General features: G+C 48.6%; 1 protein-coding gene across 14 annotated transcripts in view; it reads right to left on the reverse strand.

Moving 5' to 3' along the window:
- Positions 1 to 15104, reverse strand: part of NAV2 (neuron navigator 2) — an 874724-nt gene that overhangs the window by 169245 nt on the left and 690375 nt on the right. For 13 of the 14 annotated variants that reach the window (XM_043451131.1, XM_043451122.1, XM_043451119.1 and 10 more), the window contains 2 exons: positions 6643 to 7744; positions 1634 to 1746 (listed from right to left, as the gene is read on the reverse strand). In XM_043451131.1, the coding sequence (XP_043307066.1) occupies positions 1634 to 1746; positions 6643 to 7744 (1215 nt within the window). Of the gene's footprint in view, positions 1 to 1633; positions 1747 to 6642; positions 7745 to 8874; positions 8982 to 15104 lie in introns of those variants that run through there. The other variant, XM_043451133.1, reaches the window with a different exon arrangement.

The raw sequence follows: 15104 nt of genomic DNA on the forward strand, positions 1-15104 counted from the left end.
TGCCATCCGTCCCTCTGAAATTTAAGTGTTATGTGGAACGGTCTCCGGCTGCCGCTTTCGCTTCTCAGATGTAAATTTCACCGAGCCCCTGGGTCTGACATGAATCCATACTCCTCCACAAGACATACATCTGACCCATGCCAGCTGCTGGATCACTGGCCTGGCTCTTTTGATGTGTGCACATATGAACACGATCTGGAATGTGTGTGGAGACCTGAGGAGTGATTAACCTCCATACCCTTCTCCTGAGAGCTGACCCTTTTCCCGCACCATCCAGGTTCTCACATGCAAGGGAGCTAAAACCTGAGAGAGAAGGAAACGTAAAATCAATCCCAAATGTGGGGCCCCAAACCACTGCAAGATGGATCACTTACAAATGGCTGGAAACTTCTCTGTCTCCTCAACGTGCCCAGCCAGCAGAGCCAGAGGGAAAGAGCTTAACCTCTCAGATCCTCTGAAATGAACACTCAGAGTTAATGATCAAATGGGTGGATGAGTCGATCATATGGGCTGCATACCAACTCCACTGCTGTGCCATGGCTATTAAAATGGTGTGGTCACAGATACTCAGTCTAATAAATGGATTTCAAACATGGAGTCAGTTTTTAACCCAACCCGGGAAGTGGTATGATATGCGAAGAATAACACAGCCACTGCTAAATATGTGGCTTACCACTCACTTCCCTGATTAGAAGTTGCTGGAACCCAGGGCACAGAGCTGGGAACAGGGATAAGGCATGGAGAAAGTGGCGGCCCAGAACGCACTGCAGCAGGAATTCAATTCTGATGCTTCTTCTGTTTCTTTAAGTGAACACTGTGATGATATAACACCAATAAACATTTGTGGAATTAACTGCATGACAATTGCAAATTTTATGTTTTTATATGATATGGCATCCTTTAATCATCATTCCTGTCTAGTGAAAGTGTTAGTCGCTCACTTGTGTCTGATTCTTTGCGACCCTATGGACTAGCCCGCCAGGCTCCTCTGTTCATGGGATTCTCCAAGCAAGAATACTGGAGTGGGTTGCCATTCCCTTCTCCAGGGGATCTTCCTGAACTGGGGATCAAACCCCGGTCTCGCACATTGCAGGCAGATTCCTTAACACCGTCTGAGTGATCAGGGAAACCGCTCCTTGTCTAGGTTACATTTAAATAAAATTTAGACTTTTGTTTTTGGTAAAATAAATATGCTGAAATCTTCTGTCCAACTGTCTGAGGATGCTCAGAACAATTTTCAATCAGTGCTTCTAGAAAGGAAATTTGAAAAAAGCCAATACATTTTAGAGTTCTAACTCTTTTTGGAAAGCAACTCTATCTGAAGAGTGAACAAGGAGAATCTAAGTGAAGTGTCCCGAGCCCAGAGCCCCTACATGAGTGGGGTGGAGTATGGCTTAAAGCAGAACTCACCAACAGGTAAAAGACTTTTTATAGTCCTGGAAGGAGAGAACAGACCGTGAGAGAGAAGAGGGAAAAAAAGAGAAGGAAGCAGGAAGACGGAAATCAGTCTGGCTCATCAATCAAAGCAACAGCGAAGCAACTTCACGTCCAGCTGGGTTCGGCCCTTCCAGCGGTGGTTGCTTGGGAGGCCTCACCTCCCAGAGACAGGGGGGTTCCAGGGCTCCGTACTCACCAGTGAGTTCCTCCAGGGCGGGCTGTCCACTCTTGGTGTAGTGGCTGGGCTCCACGGTCACACCCCCTGAGCTGGATTCGGCAGTAACATTCCCTTCGGTGTCTGTCTGGGACCTTCACACACAAAGCAGAGCAGACAGACACACTTGTCACAAGTGGTAACTATCCCATCTGGAGCACCGTGCTCCAATCACAGCCCCCACGAGCCCTTCCTTCGGTGAGAAGCTTTAAAACAGAGCAGACCAGCAGACGGACACTAAATAATTCACCGGGGCACGTGGAGCGATGTCCCAGAAACAGAGAGAGCCACCGAAGTGTAAAAGATGAAATATTCGTGACCCAAATGGAGGGTCTGCAATCCTTCACTGGGGAACGCGTCTCTGTGTCCCCTTTGGGGAGCTAGATCTAACCAGCAAAAGGCTGGCAAGTACCCGGTGGTTTGGATCATTTAACCTGTGCCAAAGAGCCACTTCTAAGTAACCAGCGATGCCAGCAAGCCAAGCATGAAGATGATTCCATTGGCAGCCCCTGTGCGCCAACCCCTCCCCAGATCCTCCTGACGCGGCTGTCTCTGGAGAGGTGGAGTGGGTGCCAAGCAGGTGTGTTTGCCCTCCAGGTCTGATTCAGAGCTCAGATCTCCTGAGATGAAAGGTCTCACTGATCATTATTTCAACACTTGACTGAAATCCGTACTTCCCCAAACCTTCTCCATGCCCTTATTTGTCAAGCAAATCGAGACAATCAAGCAATGTGCTCTAGCCACAATTACCTCTGCTTATTCAGGCGTGCCAGGCAAATATAATTACATTCGCAGACATAACCCTGGGTGTAATGTTATTAATTCATCGGCATCCTCAGCTAATTCAACCAGATTTCACTCTCTATGAAGGAAGTGTTTGCCAAGAATGTGAACTGCCTAAAACAGACTGTGGGGGATGTACCGATAACCCCCATACCATCCATCTATACTCCCCCCACCTTTGCCTTCCTACTGACGCCATCGGTTCCCCATTCCCATCATCTCTGAATTTAAAGGATTTCCACGCTATCTGTGCTCCTCTCTTTCCTTTGACCAGAATCCAAGCTTGTGCCATCTCTGCCCAGGCCGGTGAAAAGGTATACGGCCTCCAGCCATAGAGCTTACAAATGACAGCCAGGTACAGAAGCCAGCCCACGGATTGATTCTTACTGGTCTGCCTAGTATCTTTTAAAGCTTTTGAATTCATATCCACATTTCAAACTGGAGAGAGGTCACCAAAAAATCTGGATTTCTGTCTTTTTCTCAGTAAAAACAAGTCTGGAAGGACTGAGCTCATGTTCTTGCAGGGCGCCACCTGCTGGTGAAATGTGATGGCGGTCCCCTCTGGGGAGGCGTGAGGTTCCCTTTCCCGGAGTCCCAGTCACCCTGAACCACTCAGGGTGCTACTTCTGTGGTATCACCTTTGCGGGCCCAAGCAGGCACCTGAACTGTGATCTCTGTTTTAGACTGTTTCCAGGTCTTGTCCACTCCCCATTCTATTCTCCACTGACCTCGGTGACCCTGATGTGATCTTTCATGTTTTGATTAAAGGCCTCTAATGGTTTTCCGTTGTGTGCAGAACAAGATCTAAAGTCCTTATTGTGACAGAAGATGCCCTGCATCACAGGATTCTTCCTCCCTCATTTCCAGCCCGTCTCCTGACACTCCTGCCTTTACACACAGCTCAACCCTGTGCTCCACCCACACGTAGCTTCTCTCCAGTCCCAGCTCGTACCCAGCCCTTCACAATTTTGTCTTTGTAATCACTGTGCCCTTTGACTGAAGGCTCTTTTTCTCTTTCTTCCTTAGTTTCCTCCTGATCTGCCTTGAAGGCACCGTCCCCGTGTCATCTTGGTTTGGAGGCTTTCCCCAATTCTTGGCCAGCGGAGGTGAATGGCTCCACCTCTTGTGCGTTTCTGTTCTCCTGATGTCTATTTATTACAATAAGATCTAATTAACAAACCTTTCCTACACTAGATTAAGAGCTCTCTGAAGGCTAAGACTGGCTCTTTTGATGTGTGCAGTTAAGAACACTGTTCCAATTCACATGCTAAGCAGGCACTCAGGTAGGGTGTGCTGAATGGATAAATGAGTTTTTAAGTCTACAAGGATTCTGGGTGGGAGAAGGGAGCATTGGACTTGGAGGTCTGAGCTGGCTGGAGTCTGCAGCCACGCACATCTCAGTAAATCAATGCACCTTGTAAGCAGCTGGGCCCTTATGTGGACACAGGGTTACAACAGCGACCTCCCCTGGCTGCTACGAAAACCACAGGCGAGACCACACAAACGCACTCAGCGAAGTATAAAGCAACAGAGGTGTCCCGCGTGTCTTCTGAACTGGTGACTATAGTTCATTCCGAGTGATTTTTTTAAAAAATGATTTATTTTCCTTTTTCTCTTGGTAACATCACTAACATGAGAGGTTCCAGGGGGAGCACTGTTAAGTAACAGTGAGCCATAAACTTGAAAGAGAGAACCTAGAGCATAAACGGAGTCTAAACCACTTTCTAAAATCCTCTGGTCTAGCCCTGTCTCCTCAACTTACAGACGAGGCTCAGCAAAAGGCAGTGATTTAGAGTCAAGACTATTTCATGGCTAAGCACTTGGGCCCTCGAGGTAGAGAGACCTGGCTATAAACACGCGCTCTTCTGACCACCAGCTCTTTGATGTAGAGCAAGTTATTTAATTATTCTAGGCCTCAGCTTGCTCATCGGAAGAATGGGGATAAAAAAGGTAGCCAGCTTATGGAGTTGTGAGAACCCAATGATCTGGGTTTCTGCACACACGTGGTGGACACTCAGCAGCGGTGTCTGCAGCCAGGTCCCAAGGCCACACAGGGATGCATGAGCGAATAAAAGACCGAGTCAGGCAACCTGATTCCTATCCCAGGGCTCTTCTCTCTGGCCTCCTCCCGGGCTCACCCAGAGGAAAGGCACCTCAGAAGAGCAACAAGGACATCACACGGGGTGAACACAAACACTAGAGCGCAATTCAACACACGGGATGCTTTCTCCCTCCCATCTGTTGGACTTTAGCTCTTTACCATTAAGAGTTTTTCCTCTCATAGAAAAATTAAAAAAAAAAAAAAAAAAAAAACAGAGGTTAAAAGTTTTAGAATCTTTCAAGTGATTACAGCCCGGAAAAAAAAAAGGAGAGAGTGGAATTGACCATGATCAGATTGTCACATATTTAATAAAAATGCAAATCAAGAATCTGGAAACAGTAGCCTGAATATGCCTGACCTCAAGACTATCCATGTGACCACAATGATAAAAATTTCACAGCAAGCAATTCAGTTGTCTCCACGGTTCAGAAAGCAGTTGTATTAAAAGTTGAACATGGAGATCAGTGCTGAATCATTATCTAAGCCTTGGCACCCTTCTCAGGACTGTTAGCTGAGCTGACTTAATTTAATGCAAAGATGACCGTCTCCCATTTAAAAAGGTCTGGTGTGACCCTCCCTGAAGGGGAGAGTGAACAAGGAAAAGGAAAGAGCTTCTCCTCAGAAGCCTGACTTTCCCTCACCGGCTGGATGCTATGGGCTTGACTCTGAAATCAATCGCTTGAACCAGTCTTCCTATCAGCTCTTGGCAGGAATGGTAACAGAACTAGAACTCACCTCCGGCAGACAGAGAGGAAACATCTAATTCCCTGGGGAACCATGTAGACTGAGGAAGCGGAAAGTATGGGCACGAGCCTGTGCATATGACCACGTATGTAAACATGTGTGTGAATACATGCATAGGTGCATTCACATTGCATGTATGAATGTGGTCTTGTGTCCTTACTTACGTGTGACTGTCTGTGTGCACTCACACCCGTGGATGCATGCTTCTGTGTGTACATGTATATACTTAGGGTAGAGGCTGTAGAGTAGGTGGCTGGACTGTGACACTGAACCACTGGTCCCCTTGGTGCTGTGGACGGGTCTTAGTTATCACTCAGCTGTGCAGAGTGGCCCGTTGCCCGGCAGGTCTCAAGCACAGGATCGAGCTGAGCACTGTGAGCAGGGCTCTGGGACCCCCCAAGAGCAGGGCTGGGTGGCTTCCACCTGCCCAGACAGGACTCATCGCAAGAACCAAGCATCATACAGAGCCCATGACCCCCATCCTGTACAGCTGTGGGGTGTAACCAGAGGCTCTCACAGGCCACAACCACCCAGAACAACAGCAGCTGGCTCCCTGTGGTCCCCAGGATGTGCCATCAGCGACAGGCAGAGGGACTGATAGTGGAAACACTCAGGCTTGTCACTCCAAATACAACCCAGGTTCTTCGGTTTTTCTAGAACTATTCCTTCCTTATTGCTACCCTTCTCCCTCATCCTGTTCTCCCCTCTGAAAAATCCCAGCACATAGCAGGGACTGAAAAAATATTTGAGTCCCCTGGTTGCCTAGTGGTTAGAATTCCGAGCTTTCACTGCTGTGGCCTGGATTTAATCCCCGGTGGGGGAACCTGCAAATCCACACAGTGTGGCCAAAAAATAAAAATAAAAGAAAATGTTTTAGAAGAAAAGAAAAAAAATATGTGCAATGGGGTAACAAACCATGAGGATCTGGAAGTTCAAGATAAGCTTCTCTATGAGAAGTCTCAGTTGCTCAGCAAGGTGGTTTTGTGTTTCATTGTTTAAAGTACACTCAGGATGCTTTAGGACTGACCTTGGAGCCTGTCGAGTGAAACCAAACCACCTTCCTAGCTACTGTTGAGGCTGCTTCTGCCAAGCCCCTGGGTCCCCATGTGCCAGGGCCATGCCTCTGCATCTTAGGATCACTCATATTGCCCTTCCACTCTTTACCTTTCTGACCTACCCCCACGCTCCAGCAGCGCTGAATTAACTGTCCCTCAAGCACACCGCCAACATCCCTATTAGGAGCTGATCACATGGCCCCTGAGCTGTCTGCCTTAATGCTCCCGGAGGGCAGTCCCAAGCCCTGCCCCCCAAGGCCCCTTGCCCAGCGCCGGGCAGGACCGGGGAGGCGGGCGGCCGCTCCTACCTGTACAGGAAAGGCGCCACGGTGGCCGTGTTGGGGTGGCTGTATTGCTGCTGGGGCTGAGGTAGCTGGACACTGACAGTATTGCTTCCCGTGGTCTGGGTGGTCCCCACGGACGCACCGACAGTCTGGCTGCTGATGCTGTGGTTCAGGCCGGTCCCTCCGGGGCCTTTGCCTTCCGAGGACGCCAGGCTGGAGGAGGAGCTGGAGTGCTTGCCGTCCAGCGGGGGCTTCTGCTGGGGGAGCCCCGAGCTCGGCTTCCCACCCCGGGCCCGCTCCCCGTCCTTGGAAGGCGTGGGGGCACTTGGGGATTTCCCGGGCACGCTCTTCATCCCTGGTTTTGGTATCCCGCTGTGGGAAGGGGCCGGGGCCTCCTTCTTGGCACTGTTGAGCTTCCCCCCTTTGGGGATGAAGCTGGCGATCTTGGAGGACTTTTTGGGCATCTCGGTCACGGCGGCCCCGCTGGGGTCTTCTCTCGGGCCCTCTTTGAGGTCCGGCCTCTCCGTCACCGAGGCTCTCTTGGTGAGGTCCTTGCTTTTTTCCTTCTCCTTCTCGCGCTGTTGTTTCTCCTTTTCCTTCTCGCTGCCTTTCGGGGAGCTCTTCTTGTTGGTCAGCGCCCGGCTGAAAGTCCTCTGGGCGATGCCCTTGAGGGCGATCTTGGGGCTGTTGGACGGGGGGCCGGCCACGGACAGCGGGCGGCCGCCCGCCTCCATCTCTTCGCTCTCCTCGAAGCTGGGCAGGATCTCCAGCCGCTCGCAGCTCGTGTCCCGCGACCCCGGGCCCTCGCCCGCCTTGGAAGCCCCCTTGCTGTTGAAAAGTTTTAGTTTCTCCAGCATGGACCTCTGATTGTTGGGGGCCGGCTTCAGGGCTTCGGGGGCGGGCCGGGGGGGCTCGGGCGTGGGCGGCTTGGCGGAGAGCGCGGCGGCCGCGGCGCTGTGCTTCACGCTGACCGACTTGCTGCGCCAGGGCTTGGAGGCCGAGCCGGGCTGGGGGATGGCCGAGGAGGCAACGCAGCTAGCAGGGCCACAGCCGCCGCCTCCCTCCAAAGCAGCGGGTGCATCTTCGCTCATTGCGGGGTGGGAGGATGCCGGGCTCGCCAAAGGCTCTGCGGAGATGGGAAAGAGAGGGAGACCTGAGTTTCATGCATGGACCAGCACTCGTCACGAGGGGGCATCGGCCAGGGCTCCACGGCCAATCGCTCCAACGCGGATGCCACGCAGCTCCACTACCTGTGTCTCAATTTAAATTCCACCTTGGCTTTCTCCTACTCTCCATCAGGCGCTGTTCACATCCTCCCCCACACCCCCACCCCACCCCCGCACATTTTGGCATATGCTATGTGAATGCACACCGACCTTAACATCCACACGCACGTGGCACAATTAGGCACACACTTCACCGGAAAACAAACAAAAATCCACACCACCAGCTGTGATTGTCCCGGAATGATACAAGAAATATCTCCGGTCTTGAATGATTCAACCCATAATCTGGTTTTCCAACTAAAGGGAAACAAGGGAGGATTATCCAACTTTAAGAAAACAATGTAGCAGAGACAAACAATCGAGGATTATCCAACTTTAAGTAAACAATGTACCAGAGACATGAACACAGAACAGATTCCAAAAAAAAAAAAAAAATAATAATCCAGAAAAAAGAGAAACCAAGGATAATCTTGACAGACGTAATTACCCACAGAAATTGCTAAATCCCATCAAAGCATATACGTTTTCCCTATGTTGGCACTTTTACGAACGTGATGCAGGCTGGAGTTTTAAAAAAGGCTTTCGAGCTTAAGAGTATGAACTGAGCAGGAGGCTTCACCGTCAGCAGGAAAACACGCAGGTTATCTGAAAGTCAAGGCTTCCCCCTTGGCACACAGGGTGTAGTTCCCCAGCCAGCCCCTTTTCTCAGAAAAGCCTCAAAATATTTCCAAATTAGAACTGGAATTATTCTGAGACGGGCGGGTTCCAAACTGGCCCTCTGCTAGGCACTGAGGCAGCCCAGATTGATGACCCGAACGCCAGAGCTCCCTTGCTCAGGCGGCAGGCAGAGCCACACAGCGCCATCCTCCACGTCGGGGCAGCTGTCAGAGGGAAGGGGGCCGGGACACGGCTGCGAGCCCATCCCCGCGCCCACCCACGACCACACCCGCCCAGCGCAGACGGGGTGCAGCACCTCGGCCCCCAAAGAGCCTGTCCCCCCCCACCGCAAAGTCACAGGGACATGACTTACCCGGCTACAGTCACTTTCTCCCGCAACGATTCCCTAGGAAAACTTCTCCAACCCGAGAGGCTGTCCTTCCGATTGTCACAAGTGTTTTCGGTTAAACTGCTCATGTTTCTAATTAACTTTTGTCATCCGCAACTGCTCCAGTGGCCAGAAGCCTGGCGGGATTAACGGCTGCTTCTTCTGCCTTTTTTTTTTTTTTTTTCCCTTTTTAAATACCTACGTTCCACTGCCTTTGAGCAGCAGAGTAAACTGTATATAAGAGCGGCTTTTTATGATTTAAAAGTCAACGGCCGCCAAACCGAGCGAAGGCAGCCCCTTGTGGGACACGAGCCGGGAGCACTCCCGGCAGACGAACTGGGCTCTTCCCTCTCAGCTGCTCCGGGGGGGTGGGGGGTGGGGGGGTGCGGGGGGAAGCCACAGCTCCGGGGTGATCCAACGCAGACCTCCCAATGTTTTAAAACACATACATCTTCCTGACTTCCCGGGGATTCGGGTTTAGGAGCGGGGGCTGCTGTATGATCCTCCCTTACAAAACGCACGGCGCGCTGCTGGATCTTTTCCTGGGGAGAGCTGGGGACTGGCTGGGAAATGGGCTCACGGAACCCACCCACACTGCCCGCCCCTTGGAGGGTCTCCTCGGGCGGGACACGCTGCTCGTGGAGGGCCTCCTGGGCGTCAGGAGGTATCCTGCTAGGCACGCTAAGAAGAGAGGCTCACTGCCCCTGTCTGACAAGTGGGGAGACTGAGGCTTGGAGAGAGCTAATGACTGACCCTCCATCACACCACTGGAGACGGTCCAGTGTGGGATTTGGACTCAGGTCTCCCGACACGGTGGTCTCTGGGACTGCATCCCAGCTAACTCCTGTGATAAAGAACACATTTAAACGACAGCCACTTAGATGACCAGAGGACTTCAGGGCATCTACCTCTTCTACTGCTTGAGTATACTCATGATGTCCATGGCGGGGGACAAATCAGCCCAACCACAGGGAGAAGGCAGCCTATGCCATGGAGGCCAGCTCCCTGGAGGGCAGCAGTGACCCTCCAATCGCGAGTTCCACTCTCTCAGGACCGCTGTCCTCAGATCTGGGGCAGAAGTATTCATGCATTCGTACATTCAGTATATGTATTCATACATTCAGTATATTCATTCATATCAACATTCAAAGATGGGTCGTCCCTGGTGGCCCAGTAGTTAAGAATCCCTCTGCCAATGCAGGGGACACGGGTTCCCTCCGTGGTCTGGGAACTAAGATTCCACATGTGGTGGGGCAACTGAACTCGAGCCACAGCTAGAGAGCCCTCCTGCCACACTTCTGAAGCCCCCAGGCCCCAGGCCTCCTGCTCCGCAACATGAGAAGACACTGCAATGAGACGCCCTCACACCGCAACTAGAGAGTATCCCCCATTTGCCACAACCAGAGAGCCTGAGGACAGCAATGAAGAGCCCATGTGTCACAATGAAGACCCAGAGCAGCCAAAAATAATTATTTTTTAAAAATTAAAAACCAATTTTATGAGTGCCTACTATATGCCACACATTGTTCCAGGCACTGGGATACATCAATGACACCACCAAGATCCCTGCCTTCATGGAGGTTACACTCTAGCAGGGAGGAACAGATAATAATATAATTAATGCATACATTTTATCTCTTGGTAGAAAAGAAGTCCTAAAGAAAAGGGGCTTTGAGTGGGGCGGGGCAGATTGCAACAATGTCCTTATAGGAGCTATAGCAAAATCCGGATCAGAGGTTTGCTCTTCTTTTCTAAAGAAGTTTCAGAACTACTCCCTACTGAGCAGAAGCACATGCATCAGTGTGACTTCTCTGCTCCCACACATTCCCTGGAACTCTTATAAAGCTCGCCTGAAATAATTTGGACAAGAAATACCCCTGCCTAGCATTTCTGTGTAATTTTAAATCTTAACATGGACAGCTAGAAATCAGTTGTTACTAACCAGTTAGGGACTGATCCAGAGTTAGCCAGACACCTGACTTGTCTAAGAGAAATATGTAGGCCAATCAAAGATGTGTGTTTCCTTCAGGAAAGTTGTCAGGTGCAAGAAGGGGCTCACACGCTCTACGCGTGATGGATACATAATCACTTCCCAGGCTGTCCCCAGATGGCTCCCAGAAACTCCTGTCTTTCAAACCCCAGCTCAAATGCCTTCATCCTTTGTCAAGCTCCCTGAGACACTCGGGCTGAATGAACTACCCAGTTTGCATCTCATCACCTGGTATTTTTACCTACTCTGCTTCCCCAGGACACTGTCCAAACTTCCCCTTTTATAAAAGCATTTGGAGGGCCACCTACTTACACCAGGCACTGGGAATATAGCCCCTGCCCTTTAGGAACTCACTGTTCAAAGAGCCAGCAGACCTCAAAACACAGCACAGAAGCAATGTCAAGGCTGTAGACGGCGGTGCATGCTCCCAGGAGACCCAAGGATTGGGATCTCCTGATTCTCCCCAGAGAGTCTGGGAGAGCTTCATGGAAGAGGTGCTATGGGTTGGCATGTTCCACTGGTGTGTGAATCCCTCCAGAGCAGAGACCACCCCCCGCCCCCATTTATCCTTGTTTCCCTAAGCCTGCCAGAGCATAGAAAACACTAAATGGTTTCTGAATTGTTGGTTGGTAGTTGTGACATTTGCAAGTCACATTTAAGGCAAGAGAGACTCAAAATGTGTGATCAGTCATTAGGGTTTTATTAAAACCTTTCAGTCCAAACTCAAGATTAGGACTCAGAGCTTCAGAATTTGCACCTGGCGTTTTGCCTGGGTTCCCCTTGTTATAGGATCATGGGGACATTTCAAGGCTACTCATTATAGCTCTAAGAGGTAGTCCGTGGGTATGATTCTGAATTTGCTTTCTAGAACAGAAGCTCCCTGAGCAGGGCTACTGGGCATCAGAGCACCATCAGACCCTCAGTACTTTAGAATTATGTCATAGCCAGCTGCTGTTGCCGTTCAGCCGCTCAGTCGTGTCCGACTCTCTGTGACGCCACGGACAGCGGTATGCCAGACGGCCCTGTCCATCACCATCTCTTCCCCTAAGCAGTGAAGGGGCTCCAGGTCACGAGTGGTCTTGTGTATGTGAACTGGACACATTTCTGTCATTCCTGGGGTGTCACACCAGTGATCTCAGACCTTGGCTGAGGTCGAAAGCAGCCATTTCTAACATCAGGCTTCTGTGATTCCTAGCAGGAGACCTGCCTTACCAGGCTTCTGAGGGTGTGTGATAAATGCAGCAGAAGTCTGGGGAGGCAGGCAATGTGGCCAGTGTGATTCCAGCTGAAAGTACCATCTGAGGTATACCACTCTGCCCCTCTGTCTCCCCATTTGTAAGAGGGTAGGCTTTTCTCTGGAGTCCTTTCAACCCTGCTTCCATTCAAACCTCAGTGAGTCTCCCAGAGGCCTGAAGAGGCTGGACCCCAAGAACGCAGCTAAGTTCACTTGCTGAGTTCTATGGTTACCGTGTGCTATGACACACAGGTGTTTCTTTAACTTCAGTCATTTCCCTTACCAGTAAATGCAGAAAATGTGCTGGCTCAAGGTACACTCAAACTTTTATTTACTTATTTTGGCCATGTGGCATGCCGGATCTTAGTTTCCTGACCAGGTATCAAACCCATGCCCCTGTGTGCTGGACCATTGGACCGCCAGGAAAGGACCAAGGAATACTCAACCTTGGATGAGCTGCTAGTGAATTAAAGTCTGGTATTCCATGAAGACAAGCGAAGGGGGGTGGGTAAGTCCTTTAAAATTAAGAACACTTCTCTCTGTAATAACTCTAGAGAGAGAAAGGAGGAAAGCACAAAAGAAATGCCCTGACCACCAGTATTCTCCCAACAATGATATGTGGTCCACGGAAGGAGGCGAGATGAACACTTTTGATGTCACATGGATAAACATCTTTATATTTTAAAAGTTACCTATTTTTCTGCTGCATATCATAAAAGACAAGCAGTTCACATGTAAATCAACAGTTTCATGGGACGGTTCAGATGTAGATTTAATTTGAGTTGATTTAAGGAAATATATGAAACAAAAACACAAGTGGTTTACTGATTTGGCAAAACCCACACAGAAAGTTTGTGAAAGACTAAAGTTGGGGTAACACTGTTCCATTAAATCAGCAATACTTATTTTATGTGTAAAATATATAATAAGTATTTTTAAAATATTTATTTTATATTCAATCTATTCTTTTGATAAATGCAATCAATCAAAGAGAAATTAAATCAGAAGGCTCCCAAAAGGACTAGGTTCAAAACTAATCTGAAATGGCTACTTTCAGAGATTTATTTATTTATATGTATTTGTTTAGCATGACATTTCGCTGGGAATTGGTCAGATCTGGGAACATAATCAGGTCTTTGTTTAGCTAAAGGTAATTCTAAGGATAATGGTCTTAAGTTTCAGACTACTAAACATAATAAGAATAATACATTACATCATGCCCAATAAACATCTTAAATGTCCGTATGCAAAATTTAAAAAATTTCATGACTTATTATATGTAGTAGATGTTGGTAAATTCTGCCCTAGTTTGTGTTTTATTTTATTTTTTGCTATATCAGGTCTTAGTTACAGCAGAACTCTTAGTTGTGGCATGTAGGATCCAGTTCCCTGACCAGGGATCGAACCCAGGCCCCCTATATTAGCAACATGAAGTCTTAGCCACTGGACCACCAGGGAAGTCCCCTAGTTTGTACTTGAGAATGCTGATCATAGGGCCCCCGAACAGAGTTTATGAACCACTGGAGAACCACGCCCATGGACAGAGCTCAGCTTTAAAAAGCCAGCTCACCAGGCTCACCCACCACCAACTGACAAACCGCCGCAAAAAGGAAAAGTCTCATTTGAAATGCTGCAGAAACAGGAGGCCTTTGAAGAAGAGAAAAGGCTTACAAAAAAAAAAAAAAAGAGTTTAAGGAGAGCATTAATCCTCCTGTGGGGAAGGAAAAAGCTTGGTTTTTCTGGCAACCAGCCTTTAACCTTCCCTGACAGTAACCAAAATACTTTCTAAATGAAAATACTGTCCAAGGCAGATAAACAAGCATTTCTTCCTCTCTTCTTCCACGAGGACCAGCAGTGGCCCCTGGTCCCTTCCATCTTCAGCTTCCTAGTTAGGGAGACGTTGGTGGTCTGGTCGGGGAACAGGCATCCAGGGAGCACGATCTAGACCAGCTGATTTTAGTTTCTGTCACCCTACTGTGATTTTAAACCTGCCCAGAGGATGGGTCTAGCCTAAATCTGCAGGAAAAGGTCTGATCATTGGGCCTATACATTGGGCCTATACAATTTCCTATAATTTGTTAAGGGGTCAATCTTGAATATACAAATTTGTTAGGATAACTGAAATCAGTTTTGTTTTGTTTTGTTTTTGTTTGTTTGTTTGCTAGTTTGTTGTAAGTGCATCGACTCTAGCCACACAGGCTGGAGATTATTTCCAGAGTTGCTCTGGTTAGTTTCTCTACAACCATGTTAGCCACCAGACCACAGAGGGGCACACAAGTGGATCTCGCTCAATCCACTTAGTGGTTCTGCAGGATTTCTGCAGCCTGGCCTGAGAAGCCGTCTCAATACTGCTGTGATCAATGTCTAATATTAAAGGCATGGGCTCAAATGGAGTTGCTCTCCAACTCCTCCCTGGAGAGCAGCCTTGGAGGTACAGAAAGATGGAGAAAAGGGTCAAGAGAATTGCCAACAAAAGTGGTCAGAAAGGGGAAAGGCATGGAGTAGAAGGACCTGGGCTCTGAATCCATATTTTCTAAGGATCATTTTGTGTCTATAATTCCATAGGCTCCCAACATCCAAGTTAGAATAAGAATGATGATTTATATAAACAAATATTTTCTTTAAAGTTGCTCTGTTAAGTTAGTCCCTAATAAAAATCCCAATGATGTTTTTGTTAAAATAGAAAAATCCATACAAAAATTCATGTGGAATCTCAAGGGACTCTGAATAGACAAAGTAATTCTGAAAAAGAACAAAGTTGGAGGTCTCATACTTTCTGATTTCAAGCCTTTTTACAAAGCCATCAGTGTAATACTGACAAAGGCAGTCATATAGACCAATGCACAAGAGACACCAAGTATAAACCTTTGCATATATGGTCAAATAATTTTCAAGAATATTCAATGGGGTAAAGATCATCTTTTCAACATATTTTCTGGGAAAACTAGATGTTCACATGCAAAAAAATGAAGCTAGATTCATACCTTATAC

The sequence above is a fragment of the Cervus canadensis genome, chromosome 29 (genome assembly GCF_019320065.1).
Source record: "Cervus canadensis isolate Bull #8, Minnesota chromosome 29, ASM1932006v1, whole genome shotgun sequence".
Lineage (NCBI taxonomy): Eukaryota > Metazoa > Chordata > Mammalia > Artiodactyla > Cervidae > Cervus > Cervus canadensis.